General features: G+C 39.8%; 1 protein-coding gene across 1 annotated transcript; it reads right to left on the bottom strand.

The window, feature by feature from the left end:
• Positions 1 to 996: 996 nt before the first annotated feature.
• LOC119734373 (valine--tRNA ligase-like) lies at positions 997 to 22,167 on the bottom strand. Its single transcript, XM_038207865.1, has 25 exons — positions 21,798 to 22,167; positions 15,891 to 15,972; positions 15,337 to 15,437; positions 14,570 to 14,688; positions 13,480 to 13,644; positions 12,994 to 13,075; positions 12,296 to 12,415; positions 11,999 to 12,107; positions 11,552 to 11,731; positions 10,736 to 10,860; positions 10,465 to 10,568; positions 10,038 to 10,196; positions 9,610 to 9,700; positions 8,675 to 8,771; positions 8,341 to 8,411; positions 8,078 to 8,203; positions 7,530 to 7,634; positions 6,990 to 7,140; positions 6,636 to 6,763; positions 5,778 to 5,933; positions 4,848 to 5,054; positions 4,053 to 4,164; positions 3,306 to 3,478; positions 2,812 to 2,961; positions 997 to 2,449 (listed from the first exon to the last, which is right to left on the bottom strand). Exons 1-25 carry the CDS (start codon positions 22,050 to 22,052, stop codon positions 2,381 to 2,383), a joined length of 3,237 nt encoding a protein of 1,078 aa, XP_038063793.1. The 5' UTR covers positions 22,053 to 22,167; the 3' UTR covers positions 997 to 2,380.
• Positions 22,168 to 22,424: the final 257 nt, after the last annotated feature.

The following is a 22,424-nucleotide window of genomic DNA, read 5'->3' as shown; positions in this document are numbered from 1 at the left end:
CATAGACTTGTCTCGGTCTTTTTGCGTTTTATGCACTGCAAATGGTTCATGTGCATTCGGTTTCTGTTCCAGTCTTCCCTAGAATTCGTTGTTCGATGGACTTGTAGCAAGCTGTTTGTTAGCAGATTACGTAATTCGTCGAAATGCGACCCCGCCCCCCCCCCAAAAAAAAACCCCCGAAAATCTTAGAACAGCAACAAATTTACAATTCTGTTTCATATTTTTTTTTTCACGAAGTTTGTCTTTTTAAATCTCAGTCTTATAACATTATGGTAATGATCATAAATTCCACAAAAAGTTGAGAAGTGCATTCAAAATGTAAGGAGTAAATTTACTTCGGTAATCCATGGAGGAATATTCCTCCATGGGTAATCTATAGTTTGCCAAAATTTGGCACGCACGCCCGAATATATTATGCTAAAAAATTTAATAGAATGGATAATTATAATTCGAGGACCTCCCAAGTTCCATTCAAACTAGTTGTGGAGATATTTGTTATCAAAGGGTGAACTATTTTTTCTTCAATCTCCGCTCCCCATCCCAAAATAAATTGCCAAGAAAATATTTTTTGTTTTATTATACTTTTGGGTAGGATCATATCATTTTGTGCATTTTTTTTTTTACGTTTGAAGCAACAAAATTGCTAAAAAATCTCAAGAGTTCATAACAACTGTTGTGTCGTCTTAGTTGATACCTTACATTTTGAGAAAATAGAGATAAGGAATTTACAGTCGGAGTCTCGTTACTGGATTCTGTTGCAAACGCACGTACAAAAAAGTATGCCCATGGGCACACTTTTTAAAACTACCTTCAATGATTGTTTTCTTCTGAATGACACCATTTCAATCGGAGTAATTTCACAAGGTATTTGGTACCAGTCCCATCTTCACCTTAAACAAGGGTTTTCTCGTTATTATATCAATAGGTACACTTCCTGGTAATTGAAAATATTCCAATGTGCCTTTAGTGAAATAAACAGGAAATGAAAACCACAAAAGATTATAGCAATCAATGGTTTTATTCAACATTTTATTATCAAATGTCACCAACCAGCCGAAACTCCAAAAGTTCAGATTATTTTAGTGAATATGTCACAACTTGGTTTGACAAACTGTATGGAGACAACGAATCAAAATGCATTTTATGCATCAAAAGTAACTTTCAAATCACTAAAACTGGATTTTTGCTGTATGGCACAATAATTGCACAAATACTTTTCCCCACTGAGCTGCTTATCAGAACAAGGCTCAGAAGCACTCTTTCCATCAAAAAAAGTTACCAAAAAAGTTTTCTGTACAAGAACAGATACCATAAAAACAAGCCCAGTGAAGGAAATTGATTCTTATGACTTTCTTGCTCTCTCCTGGACCCAATTTCGTGGCCCTGCTTATAGCGAAACATCCCTGCTTACTGAAGCAGAACATTCCCTGCTTAAGGTAAGCTTATTTCACGGGTTAGCGAGGAATGTCAGCTGCTGCACATGCATACATCCACTAACTAAGGATTCTGTGCTTACAGATTTAGCACAGAATTTTTATAGCGCGGTTAGCACAAAATGATGATCGTAAGTGCGGAATTCTGTGGTTAGCAAGCCATGAAAATTGGGCCCTGATTTTTGCTTTGTGCTTAATTTAACTTGGCTAAGCAACATTTTCTGCTTAGCATTCAGCAGATCAGCCGATCGATAAAAGTTTGCCAAGACCTCAAAAATATATTTGCTCTTGACCAAGTCAACCCACAAACTCACTGTTTGCTTTGGTGAAAAATCATTTTCAAAACAACTTTTCCCTTACTTATTAGAATGAGTGAAAATGTTCTTTTGTGAGAGCGAGTCACTAAGTTTTATTAAAACTTGAATAGTGTAAAAATAAATATAACCTTTCAGCAGATAATATGACAAAATTAGAAATGTTCTAAAATATATGGATTTTGAACAATTTTTTTTCGGCATGTTGCTTCAGGCAACCACAGTGTGTTTATGCCAATTTCAGGAACTGGGGCATATTAAGTTTTATACTGTGACATTTTGCCTTTGTTGAGAGTGAAACATTTCTACGTGGTGCCTTTGACTGGTAGCCTGTGAATCTCCCACAGGGACATATGCACTCATAATAAGGAACCAGTTTTACTTTGCGTAGTTACCAATAAATGTCATTGCCTTTCGTATATAGACTGAGTTATATATGCATCATATGGTTCACTATCACAGGTTTAAATCACACAGAGTTGATTTTCCAGTCACGCTAATGGCGAAGTAAAAACAAATGTATATGACATCAAAAGCACAAGCTTAAATGGTCCAAGCTGTTAAAAAAAACCCAAGTTTTAAAGATGTCTAATTAAAAAAAAATCAAAATGGTGGTCATCTGTCTTCACACTGTCAGCTGGCATCTGCCAGTTGTTTCATTGTGTCCTCCAATTTCTGCAACTCCGACTGCAAACGATGTGTCTAAAGATTATAAAAAAAGGTGAAAAGAGAAAATCGACAAATTATGATATTGTAAAATTACCATAATAATTTGTACAACAAAAAGCAAGCAATAGAACAGTTTTTAAACAATTTGTCTGAAAGTCTTCATTTGCAAGATTAAAAATATAATTACTCGGCCATTTTATAAAATAAAAAATAAAAAAATCCTCCATTTTCAAAATCCTCCAATGTTCAAGTTGATAGAAAAAAAATCCTGTATGATCCCCAATAATCTATATTCCACAATCCACATCAGCAACTAGTCAAAGACAAAAAAAAGCAACAATGTCCCATGACCCTATGACCTTTCATGCATATTCATGATAAACTCAGCTTGGCACCTTTTGTCTATTGGCCTCTTGGACTTTAAGCGGTACTTTCTCGCTGCAAATGTCGCCATCAGCTGAATTCTGGTGGTTCTCAAGTTGCGTGTGCAGCTTTTTGCTTCGAGCTCTAAGTTTATGCATTACCTCTTGCACATCTACCGAGTCCTGAACAGAGAGTTTGGCAAAAGAAAAACAATTATCTAACAACCTTTTTCGAGTTGGGAACTCTCAGAGATATGGCACAAAAGGCACACTGGGGGACCAAATTATATTGAAACTTAATAGATAAAAAACCTGATGGGCAATTTTTACGACAACTTTTAGATGTGCAAAGAAAATCTGACCACATCATCTGAACTGTTGCCATGGCAATTTGAATCCTTTTGAATAATCAAAATGGTAACTTTCATAACCCAATTCCCAAAGAGAAATCTTTCATATTTTATATTCCAACAATTTTGTAAACGATTTTTCAATTTTCATTTTGAGATGTTCAAACCATATTTTACCTTTATACTGATATACACCGTGCCTCGATCGTTCATCAAACCATACACCCAGCCGGAGGGAGGTGGTGGGACTGTTGTAACAGCCACATCCGAACAGCGGGACAGGGACGTGATAGTATCAGAAAACCTCTCCAGCGCGTTTTGAGTTGCGATATCATTAGAAACAATTTGAGCTGTGGGAAGAGGAACAAAATTAAAAGAGATAAATTTGTTATATAAACAGTTATTAAACAAGAAATTCAACTATTCATAAGATGGAATTCTGCGTCAGGGGATGTAAATCAATCTAAGGTTTTGCCCCTCACCGACATATAACCACTGTATACTTGGTGTGTTACCTCCCGAGTGAATGAAATTCAACTCAGGCAACAGATTTTCCGTTGAATAAGGTCAGGTTGGCATAGCGGTACTTTCCTCGCCTTCCGCCGCTGTGACCCGGGTTCAAATCCCGCCCGGGCCAATATGTGGATTGGGTTTTCAGTCCCTGCCTGATTCCATGGGTTTACCTCAGTATATTCTTCTGGGCTTTTCCTCCCACCTCTAAAACTGTAACTTCTCTTCATTGTCTCCTCTCTTCAGGTTTCTTCAGGCTTGCGAGCTACAGTGCCCAGGGCGTTTTTAAGGAATCCTTGGTTTCATTACCAGAAATGATTAATAATAATAATAATAATAATTTATATCATCTTTAAACAAAGGTATTTCCACAGACATGTAAGCAACAAGGCTTATGCTAGTATTTTTACCAACCTGAGGCCTTGGCCATCTTGATGCCGAACTCCTTCTGGAGGGAGCGCATGGTGTGAACGGCCTCCGTAACCAACTCAACGTCTGTCTCAAGTTCCACATCTCTAGCTGGAAACTGGAGAACAACAGATTAAACAGACACCACGTAAGCTAAATTGGCTCTGTGTGTAGCTAAGCACTTACACTGAAAATGCCAAAACAATGCTCCAGCTAAACCTGTTACTCCCTGAAATGGCCCAAAATACTTGGTCTATTACATGTACTCCCTGTTCCGCCCCAACTGCCCCTACTGTATTAAAGGTCTTAAGAATTCACCAAGGAATCAAAGATGCCACCAACCGCGCCTACTGTATTAAAGGTCTTAAGAATTCATCAAGGAATCAGAGATGCCACCAACCGCACCTACTGTATTAAAGGTCTTAAGAATTCGCCAAGGAATCAAAGATGCCACCAACCGCGCCTACTGTATTAAAGGTCTTAAGAATTCATCAAGGAATCAAAGATGCCACCAACCGCGCCTACTGTATTAAAGGTCTTAAGAATTCGCCAAGGAATCAGAGATGCCACCAATATATCAATAAAAAGCCTGAAACACTACTATAAAAACCTGAAACTACCCTAACCTCCTTTCAAAAATGTGTTTTCTAGATGCTTCAGACCAAATCCAACACTTTTAATTGTCATATTTTTTTTGAAAAAAAACCCCCCTAAATTCAGGTTAAAACCTGAAAAGCGGCATCTCTGGGGAATTAATCATTTGTAAAAACAGAGGGTGTTAGGTTAAAATACGCAACTCACATGATCACTGGCTGGATACTCTGCCACGCACACGCTGGGGCAGTTGTCACCTTTGACCTTTGGTAGTCTCTGATACAGCTCCTCAGTCAGGTAAGGCATGAACGGGCTGAGGAGGCGTAGGCCGGCATGCACACAGTGGTATAGGGTGTGCTGGGCTGCTAAGACTGACGGCTGGTCTGCGGAGGCTAAGACACCCTTGACAGATTCCTTCAAGATGAAGCAGAGACAGGAATAAACAAAGATAGTTCAATACCCAATGTGAGATAGAGGGACAATGCAGAGTGTGGCTCTGAGTTGAAATCAAGTCGATCACAAGGAAATCACAAGACAATCGCAAGTCAACTGAACGTCAATCACAAGCAATCCCAAGTCAATCGGTTTTCAATCAGTTGTCAATCACAATTCAATGTGTGTTAGTCACAAGTCAATCAAAAGACAATCACAAGTCAAGCAGGGGTCAGTCACAAGTCAGTCATATAACAATCACAAAATCATTCACAAGCAATCACAAATCAATCACAAGTCAATCACAAGCAATCACAAGTCAATCAAAAGACAATCACAAGTCAAGCAGGGGCCAGTCACAAGTCAGTCATATGACAATCACAAGTCAATCACAAGCAATCACAAATCAATCACAAGTCAATCACAAGCAATCACAAGTCAATCAAAAGACAATCACAAGTCAAGCAGGGGTCAGTCACAAGTCAGTCATATGACAATCACAAGTCATTCACAAGCAATCACAAATCAATCACAAGTTGATCACAAGTAGATAACAAGCAATCACAAGTCAATCACGAGTCAATTACAAATCAATTGTGAGTCAATCAGTAACAATCACAATTCCATCACAAGTCAATAACTAGTCAGTCACAAGTCAATTGCAACTCAATCACAAGCTTGATAAATTTGGCTTTGGACACCCACCAAGTAGACATCACAGAAGGCCTGTATCCAGAACTGGTGTACAGCGCTTGTGGCAGTTGGGAACTCATAGCCTTCTAAAGCCTTGTTACAGACATCCGTAGCGACTGATAGCTTGCTCAAGACCCAGCAATCCATGGGCCGTAACTCAGAGGCAATCTACAAGAGAAACAGGACACTCAGAAAACTCACACAATTTTTTTTTTTTTTTAATTCAACGCCATCAAAATGCCTTTTGGTATTTCAAGCAAACATTCCTAACAAGTGCTTGTAGAATTGTAACCAACAATTCTGAATATGAACAGAGGCAGATGCGTGATGAAGAAATATTAGTTAAGATCATCAAGGGATCGTTTCGGTTTGCGGTAACACCATGTGGTAATAACTACTGCTTAGAAGATATTAGTTCTGAAAAGAACTTGTCCTGCTTATTATCAACTTTGCTAAGTAGTTTTTTTGTTCTGGTAAGAACAGTCCTGCTGTAAGTTCTAAACGAACTTGTCTTTGGTCTCAACGTTTCGACTAGCCTGCTCCAGTCATCGTCTCTTGACGATGACTAGAGCAGGCTAGTCGAGTTTAGAGCAATTTAGAACTTACAGCAGGACTGTTCTTATCAGAACAAAAAACTACTTAGCAAAGTTGATAATAAGCAGGACAAGTTCTTTTCAGAACTAATATCTTCTAAGCAGTAGTTATTACCACATGGTGTTACCGCAAACCGAAACGATACCGATACCCCACCATGCAAAGCCTAAATATTATAATCTTATCTTATATCTTATCCTAAATCTTATATCATCAAGGGAATTAACCAAACAAGCCTGTCAATAGATTCCAAAACTGGCCAGTTTCTGAGTTTACCTCAGGAAGCGGGAGAGGGGTGAAGTCTTGGCCCAGTCGACTCAATGTGAACCTTGTTGCATTCCAGATCTTGTTGCAGAAACGACGATACTCCAAAACGGTGTCGATATTAAGATTCAGATCCTCAACTGCAAAACAAACACCACTTCGTGATAACAACCAGAAAGTAAACTTAGCATTACCACAATCAGTGTACAAGGCAGCAAAAAAAAAAAGCAAAAAAAGCTAAAAACAGCAGTTTTCGTGTGTGTGTCAAATCTGAACCTCTGTAATGTGCTTGAATTTGAAATAATCCATGAAAATTACTTTATATTGTTAGAGCGCCCTCTATATCAATGGGCTGGCCAACCTCACCTTGTGCCTTGTAGGTACACAACGCAAACCTCAGCGCGTCCGTCCCGCACTCTGGTATCCCATTGGGGAAATCTGACCTTTGACCCTTGAGGGCTATGCTCAGCTCTGGCTCGTCCAACTTGACACCAGACATCAGCTTCTTGTGGAGATCCTGGGGAAAAAAAGGAAAAACAAAATACAAACATTTTACAGGAAATTGTATGGGCGGGGGTGCTGATATGGGGGGGGGGGGGGGAGGGGGGTTTGAGTGAAGGTGTGCTGCACGTGCTGCTAAGGCGGTCCAGGGACATCCCCCCACTTCCCCACTGGAAAATGTTGAAATCTACAATGCTTTCTCCTGCATTCTAAGGCAATTTGAGAATAAATTTTAGGAACTTGAGCATTCTTGACCCCAGTTTTACTAGTATCATAGCAATAGTCAGCAGCTGGAGGGGGGGGGGGTGTTGCAACCCCTCTTTCCCTCCTCCCCCCCCCCCCCCCCCAGATCTGCTACTCGTGATACTTTTTGTGGTTTCCCAGCTTTGAGGAGTTTAAAGTTACCTCTAAGGAGCTTCCATGGATCACATCTAGCGGATCGATGACATTGCCCAGTGATTTACTCATCTTGCGTCCGTGGGCATCCCTGATCATAGAGTGCAGATAAACCTGTACACAGAAAGTTCATCAGACGTTACTAGTCACGATCATGGGCAGTTATGGGGAGGAAGGCTTGGCGGAGATGTACTTCCTTACCCTTCACCTTCAATTGTATGTGACCGAGGTTCAAATCCCCTATCCCCTCCCCCCTCCCCCCCCCCCCCAATGCTGACATGTTGAAGTGGTTGTCAGCCCCTACCTGATTCTGTGGGTTTCCCTGCAATAAAATCTGGGGTTTTCCTCCCACCCCCAAAAATTGACCACAACTTCTTCATCGTCTTCTCCTTCAACTGAAGTTTTTTTAATTTTCCTCAGGCATCCGTGAATACAGTCCCTGTACTTTCTAAGGAGCCCTTGCTGTTATTACCAGAAATATAAGCCCCATAAACTGTGCAGCAGAAAAAATCTGACAGGCAGCTACAGATGCTGAGTGATTTGAATTTGTCTCACACCTCCGTGAACGGCAATTTCCCCATGAGTTCCCCGCTCATCATCACCATACGAGCCACCCAGAAAAACAGGATGTCATGCCCGGTCTCCAGCATGGTCGTCGGGAAGTAGCGCTGCAAATCTGCCGTCTAAAAAATGGAAGAGAAAAAAACCAAGAAACATTGAGGTTTGAGACCAATGCTTGGATCACTGAAATCTGGCAAGGAACCTTTCACCACCAAAAGTTAGAAAAGTCTTTGATTGACAGTCATTCAGGTACTTTTACCTCATCTGGCCAGCCGAGAACAGCAAACGGGAACAGGGCGGAAGAGAACCACGTGTCTAGAACATCAGGATCTACAGAAGGAGACAAATTCAGCAGATGATGTTCAATGGAACTAGTTTTATGAAAACAGTTTTACTTTGATGTAAAATGACAATGTGTTCCCTTATAAAATTGGATATGCAGATGAAATAAATTTAACAATTAGATAAAAGCTGCCTTCTTGAAATTTATACAAATTTGTTGCTTGAGGTCCGAAATTACGAAATCATCAACCCCTACCCCCGAAAGAGCAAAGACAAAACCGTAACAAGGGGAAATTTGAAAGATGTAGTACCTTGCATTGCTTCTATTTTCTCAACAGGAACTTGGAATTTCAGAGCTGCTTTTGCGATAGCTTCTTCCTCTGTGTGGGCACCGACCCAGCAATTTTCCTGTATTTAATGGGAGAGAGGCACAATATTTAAAACAACAATATGAAAACTGCCGTTTGGTTCTCAATTTGGAAAACATGCTATTGGTTAAAGGAGCATCGAGTATGTGTGTACAACCTGTGCACATGCTTCATATTGACTGAGGAAATGGCTTCTTATTATGGTCACCAGGTAAGTTTGGATCTTAGCTTGGAGTGAGAAAACTGAAGAGGTTATTTTCAAAGCACGATATATCCATTTATAAAAGAAGTGAAAAAATTGCACGATACACAACATACAGAGTATAACCTCTTTTTCCAAGCTACTTTTTTGCTTTAACCCTTACTCTCTGAGGGTAGTTTACTGCATGTCAGTTGGTTATGCCAATGCCCTCCAGCTGCAGTTTATTGGAGGATACTTTGATGTAGCAGTGAAGGCTCCAATTGGCAGGAGTTGGAGGCCCTGGAGGGTGCCTGATACTGACCAGCTGGGGGCACTCACTTTGTTATCAGAGGACTCTCATTGTTCTCTGTGGCATGTATTGGAGTGCCTGTCCAGTTACCCTTGAAATGACATGGCAGATATTGGAGGGCCATGCAAAAAACATAGGAGATTTTCTTGAGGCACATATTGGCATGCGTTGGAGGGTCTAGTAGGGTAAGGGTTAATGTATTCTTAAATTAAGTTTAAGCAACCAGGAATGGACAGAATTCCAAAAGGTCACAAAATGACAGTTATCATGTTTCAGAAACAAACTTTTTACCAGGAGGCTCTTTCTATCACTTCCCCCCCACCCCAATCCTTGTTTCATTATCCAAAATTTCTTTTTTTAAATTCCCTTGATCGTCCCAATGCTCACCATTTGTTGACTGTGATTTTCCTCTTTGATGGTCATGTGATAGACCGGAATGCGATGGCCCCACCACAGCTGACGAGAAATGCACCAATCTCTGCAACAGCAATGTTGTGGTAAAAACACTTTTTAAAACCATTTTTTTTTTAAGTTCAAAGATAAGCTTTCAAATCCACTCGCTTCCTAAATGGTTGCTAAAGAGTAAAAGTGAACACAATACAAATAAGAGTCATCTGAATAAGAACTTGTGCTTCAAATTCACGAAGGTTTAATCTATTTCATCTTAGGCAAATCATATCCAGAATTTTCACTTTAAAATGGCTTCATACTCACGTAAAAGAGTGGAATTGCTATGGCTTTTTAACCTTTTTTTGTTTTTGCTTTGTTTTGGTGCATTTTTTATTTTAGCATTTGAACACTTTTCAGTGCATTACCTGAGGTTTTTCAGCCAACTGTACCACACTTTCTTGTGTGCTTCAGGGACAATCTTTAGTTCGCCGGTCTCGACTGATGCGACAGCGTCCTGAGCCATCTTGCTCGTATCCACAAACCACTGGGTCTTAAGCATGGGTTCAACAATGTCCTTGGATCGTCTGAGAAGTGAGAAATGATCAAGTTTACTCATTGTTTAAGAAACACTCCTGTGTTTTAAGAAACCAAGTCATAGGGCGCAACATACACTCAACTAATTCTATTCTGAGTGTGCACAAAGCCAAATTATCTTTGTGTGAGCGTCAGGCATCGTCAGCAATGCATTCAAATGTCTCTCTCAGTGGTCTCTCCCAAGTCTCCCTTTTTATCTTGAGGGAGTCTTGTGCACACAAAAAAAATGTTAGATAGATATCACCTTCACATTGTTACCTGCAGAGTGGAACGTCCATCGGGTGATCCCTGGTCTCCACGTACAACTTCTTCTCTTTCAAAGCGTCTGCCACGGCCTTCCGCGCTTCAAAACGTTTCATGCCCTGAATGTTACCAGAAACACTTTCAGCACCACACCAAGAAGCATATAAACTAAATTGGCACAATTTTGTGGGGGGATTTATAACAAAACCTCACATTAATCATTTAAATTGGTAATTGTTTCTCCATTGTACTGTAATTTTCAATTTTTCTGCCAGTCAGATTTTACCTTGAATTTTTTGCAGTCGTCTGTCATGCGACCAGTGTCATCAATGACAGTGACGGACGGCAAGTTGTGACGCTGGCCAAAGTCGTAGTCTCTGAAGTCGTGGGCGGGCGTGATCTTTACAACCCCTTTTTATGAGGAAATGGAAAAGAGGAAATCATTCACAAGAAATTATCGGCACTTGATTGAAACAATAGTAGGGCTAGTGATACCTGTGACTACAGCAAGCAGGATTTGAACCCATGACCTCCAGGATAAAGTGCCAGTACTCTGCACAAGGCTGAACATTTTAGTTGGTTGTGTGCTATAATGGTTTTAACCATGTTCGAACCACGATCCATAAAAAATATTAGTTCAAGCAAAAATCTAAGGTCAACAGAAAAACCGAGTTACTTGAAAAATACGCAAATCTACGCAAAGTTGAAGGATTTGCAGGATTGAAAAAGGGTCCAGTCACTGTTTCTCAACATGGAGAGTTGATACTTTTTTAAACTTAATAGGTATTAAACATAGAGTGCCATTGGATTTCTGCACTTGGATTTGGAGGATTGAGGAAGGTAAAGCCCAGCCAACATTACTTCACATGGGGCTTGATGCCCATTGAAACTTGGTAGGTAGAAAGATTGTACCATTGGATACCTGCACAGTGGAGGATTTGTAGGATTGAGGAAGGTAAAGCCCAGCCACTATTACTTCACACTGGGCTTGATGCCCCTTGAAACTTGGTAGGTAGAAAGAGTAAGCCATTGGATTCATGTACAGTAGAGGATTTTGAAAGCTTTATGAAGGCTCTTAGAATCAAATTCCCCAGTCACTCACCCGTCCCGAACTCTCGGACTACCGAAGGGTCTGCTACGATTGGCAGAGACCTCTTCATAAAGGGGTGGTCCACGGTTTGCCCAATCAGATGGAGGTACCTCGTGTCGTCGGGATGAACGGCCAATGCCGTGTCTCCTAGCATCGTCTCTAGGCGGGTGGTTGCCACGGTGATTTTCTCGTCTTTGAGAAATAAAGACATTAAAATGGAAGAACTCTTTCATCAACAAATTTCTGTTTAGCAGAGAAAAACAGTTTAACAAATTTATGTACTCGGCTAAACGCAGTGGAGAAATGTCTTATTTTCCTGAGCAAACTTCACACGAACCATCCTGTGTGCGAGTGAAGTTAGTCACACTAGGTTTAACTATAGTCCTTGTCTCAACTTGCTCTTACTTGCCAACAGTCAGCACCCATTTTTGTTTACTGAGTCAAGCTGTCCATACACACCTGAATTATGTACAGGGTAGGAAAACAGAGTCAGGGTACCAAACTCCACAGGGTCTGCATACCCAGGTACCGGCAATGCTTTTCTGCCATCTATGGATTTGGTCTCAACCTGCGACAAAAAAGTCAATAGAGAAATCAGCTTCATAACATTCCTGTGCAGAAAAAAAACACTGCAGGTGTGTTTTAAGGCCAAATTCCAGCCCAACAAAATCTCTGAAAGTAACTTTTAAGCTCCGTAATTGTACTTCATTTCTTTTTTGGTGAAATTATTTAAATCATCATTTTCAAGTATTTTACCTCGATATCGGATATGACTGACTTGAGGGAGCAGGACCAGTTGACTAGCTGGGTGCTGCGGTAAATGGTCCCTCGGTCGTGGAGTCGTATGAAGGCCTCCCTCACTGCGCGAGCATAGTCCTGTCGGCACGCAAGAAACGTAAAGAACGGTTGGTATTGTGGTCACATCCATCACAAGTCCTTAAGCCCGGTTCATACTCCACGCGAATGCGAATGCGAAGCGAACTTGACGTCAGGGAACATTGAAATGTGTTCAACTTGAGCGAATTCGCATCGCGAAAACACACCCTGACGACAAGAATTCGCGTTCGCGTTTGCTTTCGCCCCGAGTTTGAACCAGGCTTCATAAGGAAATCACAACTCATGCAGTCCCATGTCAAGCCAGAAGCTATTCAAATGAACTTTGAGAAAAGCATTCCTTTGCGACTATTCATCTGCTGTTACTTGTGACTGGACTTGTGAGGGGCTCATTGTACAACGCCGACTACACAACCAAAATGCTGCTATTACATGTATACCTTGTACTGTTTGAAAGCAAAGTTTGAATAGATGATTAGGATGAATTTTACATGAGGCATGGGGAGACTCTTGTTAAGGTAACTTTACCAAGATTGTGCAAGGAACTGATCAGAACTGGTTTGAAAAATATGAAGGAGGAACTCAAGAATTGGACGAGACCAAAAACAAGGCAGACATACCTCATCCATGGTGAACTTTGACCTGTCCCAGTCCAAGGAGGCACCAAGCTTTTTCAGCTGTCGGTAAATCTCATCTCCTTTTCTAAAAAAGAAAAACAAAAATCCTGTCACAAGTCAAGGAATCCCCTACACTGATAATTTGTTCAAATTAAGCCTAATAAAGACAATACAGGGCTTGTTGACTCAATCTGGACAAGAGTGACTCTGATTAAGTCATTATTTACCCAGTAACTCAGTCCGTCAGTCAGTCGACAGTCAGACAATCAGTCAGTCCGAAAACAATAGACCGCTATCAAGTTGCAACCATCTTGATTTTTCCCATTCAAATCAACATAAAGCAAGGCTGGAAGGAAAAATAGTCTGGTTCCTCTTTGCACAAAAAACACTATCATTCAGTACTGTTATTGGATACAGGGAACATGACTGAAATGGTGGCAGCATGATAAAGGTCTATAGGCTGGTGTTTTGAATCCAGCAAAAACTCACTCCTTCTTCCACTTCCACACTTCTTCCGTGAACTTTTCCCGGCCTAGATCATGCCTGGTTTTCTGGTGGTATTGCCAGAGTGACTTCTCCACCATGATCTGGGTGGCTATGCCGGCATGGTCGCTGCCTGGTATCCACAGCGTCGGTCTCCCTCTCATCCTGTGCCTGTGACAACATACGGAAAATAATTTACCAAAAAATCTACCTTTGTCCAAAGTTGTCCGAACCATGGGCGTCAATTGTTGGGGGACAAGTCCCCCCACCCCCCCCCCCCCCTTCCCCACTTTTAAAGTAAGGGGGATATTTTTAGAGTAAGGGTGATTTTTTCGTCCTTGAATAAAAATGTGTAGCCTACTATAATGATTCTATAGCTGGTTTTAGTGGTCAGAAATTGCCTCAGATTGCACAGCAGAGCATCTAGAATCCAACATTTTTGGGGCCCTTAAGCGGGCCCCGAACCCCACGCCGTTAGGGCTTCGCACAATGCGCTCGCATAAGTGCTCATCAAGGTTTGTCCCCCTCCACTTTTGAGAAGCGATTGACGCCCTTGGTCGGAACAACCATATTTGGTTGTTTTTGCAGGACCTGAAGGCTCAGCTTATTGTCTATTGACCGACTGAGTCACTAACCGAGGCACTAACTGACTGAGTCACTAGTGTCCGAAACTGAGTCCTTTTGGTTCAGCTCATCTAAGAAGGCCTTGTCTTCCCTTCAGAATTTCATACAAAGGAGCAAGTAATATTTATTCACTAGATTCTTTCAATTATGCAGTAAACTAATGTTAGCTACTTTTGTTTTGAGGAACACAGTTAGAAAGCATAAGCTTCCTTCAGTAAAGACTCGGTTTTCAATTGAAATAACTAAAATTTATATTTTCAACAAGAATAGTTCCAATTGTTTCAAACGATTGTTCCAACTGTTTCAAACGAAACAATGAAGAAACAACTGAACAGATTTTAATGAAGCAGGAATCGAACCTGCCTCTATCTCTCTATCTCTCTATCCAGCTTACCAATTTTTTGGGGACTCTTTAATAAAAATTCTTTAGATGGTGAGAAACAAAGATTGAAATCTTGAAAGAGATTCTTACCATCGGACTAGGCTGTCTTCAATAGCTACCATGAGCGTGTGGCCAAGATGCAGTGTGCCTGTCACATTGGGAGGAGGCAGGCAGGTGACGTAAGGCTTGATGTCAGCACTCCCACTGGCCTGAAGTGAAACCAAGCAAAGAACAAAATGATCCTTCAGTTATCAAAAACAAGAAATCAACACGGACAATATTAAAATGAAAAACATTGTTAAAAGCGCATCTAAAAAAAATTGATTTATGTACCAGACAGGAATTGCTTCTAAAATGTTGGTTTTGACCATTGTCAGTGGCGTAAATCCGTGTAGGCGAGTGGGGTGGGGGGGATGAGGGATGACCAAAATCCTAAAAGTGCCTGGCCGTGGAAATTAAAAAAGCGGGGAGGAGGGGTGGGGGAGGGGTGGGGGAGAGGGGCGGGGAGCTGGACACCACATTGCACTAGAGGGTGCTGTTTCTGATACAAATGCACATCTTAGGTATACTTGCTTATGTGCCTTAAACCAAAACGACATATTAATGCATTTGTATTGTTTCTTCTCCATTTTTCTACCCTATTTAATACAATTAGGATGTTGTTAAAAGAGAAACTCAAAATCCGCATTTTTTTGTTTCTCATCACAAAAAAAGTGGGGGGATGAATAAATGGCCCATGCCCCTGGTGGGAGGGGAATATATCCACCACTTCCCCCGGGATTAACACCCCCGACCACCATCTTGGTAAAATTTGGGCAAAACAAACGTAAACACGGCTTACATGAAGGTTGACATACCCTGTACTCTGGTTTGAAGAAGCCCATCTTCTCCCACCACTCATACCATGAGCTTTCAACATACGTGGGGCTGTAGGAATCTGGCAGAGGCACGCTGGTATCTGGAAGGTTTCAAGAGTTCAGATCAAAAATCATTTCCTTCATTCATATGTACAGTAGTCTCTTTTTACTTACAAATAAACATGAACAATAACTCATTTATTTGGATACTTTTTTTATTACAGACACATGCAAAACTATACTTCTAATAATAAATCACTAAACTAAGAGGCTAATAAATACTGTTAGCTAATAACACAAAAAAACCTTAATTAGTTTTTATTTTCAGATGCAGATTGCTTTAAATTTAATTAAGAATATTTTAAGACTTTTAACAAGGTGCCCGTTTCAAAAAGAAAGTACAGAAAATTCCTTTTTCTTTTTCAATGAAATGTTAAAACACCCATTGCTCATACAAACAGATAAAAATGCTGTCATTTATACGTGCCTTGCTCTATGGTTAAAGTTACTAAGTTGACCAACATTTATTTGAATAAGAAGAATACAACACGTACCTTTCTTTTCACCAGGCATGGTTGGTATATCATAGGTAACGACCTCCTTGGGTTGCCAAGATTTGCTCTGCTTGGTTTTAATCTGAAACCACAGGAAAAGCAAGAACCCATATACATGTAATACTGTGCGCTGCCAAAGTTGCATCTAACAATGACCACGACATGCCATTATATATGGCTTTCAAATATTCACTGTGAACGAATGGAAGTGCGGCCTTGGGTACACAAAAGGTCACAAATTATCAAAACTCTATTGACAGGCTAGGAGTCAGCAAACATGGTTGGGCATGCATGGTTTGACAACCCTGTACTTAGGCTATTTAGAACACCCAATTTGATAACTGCAAATGCATGCTACGTTTAGAAACTTGCTCATCCTGTTTTTCAATCCAACACAAATTTGGAAACCCAATGTTCAAATGCTGAAAGTATTAAAAGCCTTGGACACAAGCCCAATTGAGTACACCCTTGAAGAAACTACCCATCACAGTTCAGTTTACTCAGTGACCTGCCAACTTGATCTAAACGCTGGTGTGTTGCATAAAATTTGCTTTTCCAATGAATGAACATATAAGTGTGAAGAATCACAACTTCAGCCCACTGTCCTTATAGGGAATGACCATTCTAAAAACTGGTTCTGGATTGACGGCCACGCCAAAAGTTCAAAGACACCCAGTGAATACATGACGTATAGACTTGCATGGGTTATTGTTTACTGAAGGCACTTAGCATGCGTTTGACCTGAGAGAGTCCACTCCATCATAAGTTTAGTTGTGAATACAGTATCTGGCTTGTTCTATTCTGCAATGGAGGAATAACAATATTGCAATGGAGGGAAGATACAATATTTGCAAACATCACAAAACGAAATGATCAAATTATCACAAAATACCATACTGGATTGTTAGGGAATGACAGTCTAAAGCATCCTGTAAAATCATGGCTCCTGGTGTGCTGACATTTTCAAGAAAAATGGTATTTTTCCAACGCTGGTCGGCAGACCAGCGTTGGAGAAAACTGGCTTTTTTCAAAAACTGCTCCTAATTTTTCATAATTAGTTATTCCTCGTTTTCTTTGCAATTGATTACACAACTGTCAAGGGGTACAAGCCTGCTAGACTGATTCTCTGACCTTACAATTCCCCAAAGTCTATAAATTCTCCATTTCATCTTAAGTGGGGTCAGGGAACCAGACTACAAGAACATGTATGGTTTTCTTGGTTTTTCCAGCATCTACAAGCCCAAAACGTGAAACAAGTCATTTTAACAATATTTGCTTTAACATACTAATCCTCCAAATCCATTTATTTCTGAAAATTGCAGCAAAAGCAAATGTTGTACTTTCCCTTTAAAGAGAATTTACAACACTTGCAAACATCAAAAAACAAAACTACCAAATTATGAAGAAATACCTTACTGGGTTGTTTAGTGAATGACAGTCTAAATCATCCTGTACAATCCTGGCACCTGGTGTGCTGTCATTTTTTTTTAAAGTGGTATTTTGTATCAATTTCCAACCCTGGTCAGCCGACCAGCGTTGGGAAAAAAACTGCCTTTTTTTCAAATACTGCTAAAAAATTAATCATATTTAGTTATTCTGCATTTTCTTTGCAATCAATTACACACCTCTGAACAGGTACAAGCCAGCTAAAACTGATTCCCTGACCTTACAATTCCCGTAAGTCTATAAACAGCTTAGTTTTATCTTAAGTGGGGTCAAGGAACCAGACTACAAGAACGTGATTGTTTTCTTGGTTTTTCAGCATCTACGAACACAAAACTTCAAACAAGCCAGTGTAACAACATTTGCCATAAAATACTAATCCCCCCAAATCCATCAATTTCTGAAAATTACAGCAAAAGCAAATGTTGTATGTTCTCTTCAAAAAAATGTAAGTGACAGGAAAACCCAACTTCTAAATAATTTCTGATTAAGAGATTTGTTAGACATGTCTAAATAAAACACCAGAGAGAAATTAGGGCACATATTGCTACTGGATCTTTCAAAATCCACCAGGTTGGGTTTGGAAGATTTTGAAGGAAGAGCCAATTCTCAGTAAATTTAGGTTCAAATGCTGTTGTTGTTGTTGTTGTTGTTGTTGTTGTTGTTGTTGTTGTTGTTGTTGTTGTTGTTGTAACGTTGTTGTTTTTACGCAGGGAAGATTCAGGATGGTTCCAGGCAAGGTGCCTACATGTAGTATAGAGTTTGAGTTAATGGTATTTCAAGGTTTTATTGCGGGAAGCCTGCCAGCTGAATATATAAAATATATTTTATTTGCAGTTTTCATTCTCTGGGAACAGCAAAAAAAATGTAGAAAGCTGAAAAGGCAGTGTAATAAGTTGTAGAACGGTCCCAACCACCTACATGAATACTTGTGGAAATGTATTTTAAAACATGTTCTGTGTATTGCAGAGGATTCAAAGTCATATTTCCTCTTTGGTATATCATTGTCTTGTACACTACACGAAAGGTAATTGTCACTGTAACTTACATTTAGCTGTTAAAGTAAAAATGCTTGATGTGGCCCATAAATCATCCTACCTGTTTATGATGGAACAAAGGAGTGTGGTGTGGGTGCATGAGGATCAAGGGGGGGGGGGGCAGTGGGGTTGAGATAGGACAGATGATGTAGGGGATAATTTAAAGTCCAAATTTTCAAAAACATTTGACAAAAAATGGGAATTACTTAGGAAAAACACTATCATGACAACTTTGGGGGAAAGATACACAATAATATCTGGTGAATAATTAGGGAACTCGAGACTGGATTGAATTTTTTTTAGCTTTGTGTGAGGTAAACTTGTTTTACTGAAATCAAAATCAATACTGTTTTTTTCACTTTATATTTTCTACATGGTAGAAACTTGCCTTGTAAACAACCAGGAAAATAGAATTTTATATCTCTAGATGTCTAGTTATCCTGTAATTTGGGGGCAAATGTAGATTTTTCCTGCATTTTAACCCAGGATTGACTGATTTAAATCGCGATTTAAATCAAATGATTTTTTCATAAAAATCACTGATTTAAATCATTTTTTGTAAAAGTCTTATTTTTGGCGAATTCGATTTATTGAGGGTCATTTTAATCATTTAAATCAACTGATTCCACTTAATTACAAAGTGTAAGATGTTGTTAACACATTCAAACACCCCTACTTCATCCCATCGACTCAATTTAGGTTTTGCAAAAATTTACACAAATTCATTGTTTTGATTAAGTCAGGATCTGAGTTTAAAAGTTTTTCTTCAAAGTTCTTAATTTTAAAGAGAGCACACTCACATTTGCTTCAATCTATAGCTCCATGCTTTAATTATTACATAGATCTGTTTACAGTAATGTGAATCAACTGTGCTGGTGTAGGCTTACATGAACCATCAAAAGGTGTATTAAAAGTTCCAATTGATAGTCTTATTCCTGACGTTTCTCCCTACAAATTTAGATTGAGATTTATATAAAACCTTTTAATGGTGTAAGGCCTGATTTCTGTTCTCCACCGTTGATCATCAAACACACACTATAAGTTACACAAGGATCAGTGCCGCCGGTTTTGAAATTAGAAGCATTTTTATGAAATCAACATGCCCATGGAGAACTGTCGTATTTTTTTTGTATACCATGTACAGGTACCATAAATCAAGTTTTCATTCATATCCACACACAACGTATCTCAGCTGTATCAATCAAGCAATGCACCTTTAAAGTGTCTTCAGTATTAATGTACAATTGAACCAATGAATGTAGACTACATGTGGAAGAAATCAAGTGATTTTTTTTAAACACTGATTCAATACAATTTTTTTTCAAAAGCATTTATCAATTTATTGAGTTTTGTGGATGATGGGTATTATAGGAACCTGTAAACTCCTTTGTGATGGGTGTAAGGGTGCATGGGGAGATTTAGACACATGTTTAGACAAATCAATATTTTGAAAGTTAAAGAAATAAAAAAAATCTGATTTAAATAAAAAAATCTGATTTAAATCAAATAAATCTGATTTTCTTGATTTTTTTTTTAAAAAATAAAAAAAAATCGCCAACCCTGCTTTAACCAGGCATGTACTAGCTTCCATATAAAGTGAGGGAAAAAATAGATTTCAATTTCGGCATAATCGTCATCACAACATTTCAGGAAATTTAGCATGCGCACGGAGGAAGTCCAGTGTGTATTTTTGGAAACATCCATGGTGCTACAAGTAAGCTTGCTTGTAGAAACACCCCTTTGGAAAGAATTATCCAGACGCCACTTCTTTGGTCGTGTACAAAGTCTATGGAGAGTTGAGAGCATTTTTCAAAGTATTTGCTAACAACATTGGAAACGTTTCTCAGTCCCAGATTCATGTCTTTTCAAAATGTTTGCAATAGCTATGAAACTTCATTGAGATAATATATGATGAAAAAAGTGGGGTCAGGATGCAACATTTTTTCGCCTGATCATTTTCATTGCTGAACCAGCACTGCACTGAACATTGTACAGTGAGTATTTTGGGGGACTTATTACATTATTTTATTTGTTTATAAATATGTGTATTATAAGAATTAGCCCCATAATGTGGCCAGTTTACTGGACTGCCTCCGTAAACGTAGGCCACACATCCGCCATCTTGGAATCTGACTCGGCGAAATTTTGAAAGTGATTTCCACATTGCGACTTCAGACCCAGTTCATTTATGCTTTAAAAATACACTCACCCTCTTAATAACAAAATTGGAACCTGCTGCCAGTGTCAGTTGCCCAGCTGCTGCGTAATTTACGATTATTTCTGGAGCCTTCTTGGCAACTTGGATTCTACCTCCATGGTCCAACTGAACAATGCCCTCGCGCAATATGCGATATGCAGGGATATCGTTCACCTGTCAATCATGCGTGCAGGAGGCACGCCGCAGGCCCGGTGGTAGTCCGGTTCCCAGACCAAAAGATTCTGACTATTCCTGATGACGTCGTGTCCAAAACGGGCTTCAGAGCTACGGCTAGGTCTATTGTCAGCGCGTTCTCACGTATTTTCAATGGGCGTGGACCTAGACCTAGCTCTAGACAGTTGATTCGGATGCCGCCTTATTTAGACGTGAGCGTCGGGAATAATTGTCAGGTCTGGGAACCAGACTACCACCAGGCCTGCGGCGTGCCTATCCTGCACGCGTGATTGACATCGACAGGTGAACGATCCCTGCATATTGCATATTGCGCGAGGGCATTGTTCAGTTGGACCATGGAGGTAGAATCCAAGTTGCCAAGAAGGCTCCAGAAATAATCGTAAATTACGCAGCAGCTGGGCAACTGACACTGGCAGCAGGTTCCAATTTTGTTATTAGGAGGGTGAGTGTATTTTTAAAGCATAAATGAACTGGGTCTGAAGTCGCAATGTGGAAATCACTTTCAAAATTTCGCCGAGTCAGATTCCAAGATGGCGGATGTGTGGCCTATGTTTACGGAGGCAGTCCAGTAAACTGGCCACATTATGGGGCTATATAAGAATAAGATACATCAGTGGGCACCAAATTTCTATATTTTTAATGTAGACAATAAAACAAATTTAGTTCAATTGAATTGCATTTTTACCATGACAAATCTTGATCTGGTTCCGCGCTTACTATGTTAATGTGACTTTGTATGTGCCAGGCATGCCAGGGTCATGAGGATGGGGATTTCGGTCAATCAAAAACATAGTTACCATTGCATTGGCGTACTGCATAGTACTACAGGAAAGGCGCCCCACGGATGTATGTCGGAAATTGTCCTAAATTTTGTAACTTCAAAAGTGACAATCCCCACGTCTTGGGTGGGGCAGCTTGGGGGGGGGGGGACAATTGAATGATAGGCGCATAGCCATAAATAAATCAATGTCAATCAAAATTCATGTCTTTTTAAATTTTATTTTAGGCCTACTTTAGAAAAAAATACTGACTTGCCTTAACATTTGAGGACTCAATTTGATCCTGTCTCTGTTGTCGTCTGCGCATCTTTTCCAACTTCCCTTGCATCCTTTCCGATTTCTTGTCTTTTTGAACATGTTGAACACTGCTGCCGGAGCCTGCTTTGCTGGCGTAGCCGACAACGGCGACGGCCCGCCGGATGAGTTCATGTCTCTCAAACAAGACGCTCTTCTTTGGTACAAATCGATAATTTATGAATATTAATTTAGCTACAGTGCATGACCGAAACATTATGTCTTTAGCAAAAGCTATTTTCGAAGCAGTGTGTGCTCAATTTGCGTACAAAAAGGAGGAATTGGCCAACTAAATTTGAGCTACCTGCCGCACCATGGGCGCCGCCATATTGAAATTTTTAGACTCTTCCACCAAACAATAAATACTAATCCTTAATTGAGAAAATCATACCATGAGAAAAAAATACCAGATCTAAAACTCCTAACAAGACTACACAATGCACTTTTTTCTAAAATGAATTTGATTATGCTAAAAATTTGTATTTTACTACATTAAAAACTATTTCATTTAAAAAACTTAATGACGTCAAAATTTAATTTAAGCACACCACATGTTATGTTCCATATCTACTACAAGGGGATATTTCAA

Source organism: Patiria miniata, unplaced genomic scaffold (genome assembly GCF_015706575.1).
Source record: "Patiria miniata isolate m_02_andy unplaced genomic scaffold, ASM1570657v1 HiC_scaffold_27, whole genome shotgun sequence".
In the NCBI taxonomy this organism is placed as follows: Eukaryota; Metazoa; Echinodermata; class Asteroidea; order Valvatida; family Asterinidae; genus Patiria; species Patiria miniata.
The sequence above is the reverse complement of the archived record's forward strand: the minus strand, read 5'-3'. Positions and strand labels throughout refer to the sequence as shown.

Coding starts and splice junctions, on each gene's coding strand:
- LOC119734373 (XM_038207865.1), bottom strand. CDS start 22,052: ATGTTTCGGTCATGCACTGTAGCTAAATTAATATTCATAAATTATCGA. Junction 15,973..21,797: donor TTGAGTCCTCAAATGTTAAG/GCAAGTCAGTAT, acceptor CTGTGGTTTCAG/ATTAAAACCAAGCAGAGCAA. Junction 13,076..13,479: donor GTGTGGAAGTGGAAGAAGGA/GTGAGTTTTTGC, acceptor TTTCTTTTTTAG/AAAAGGAGATGAGATTTACC.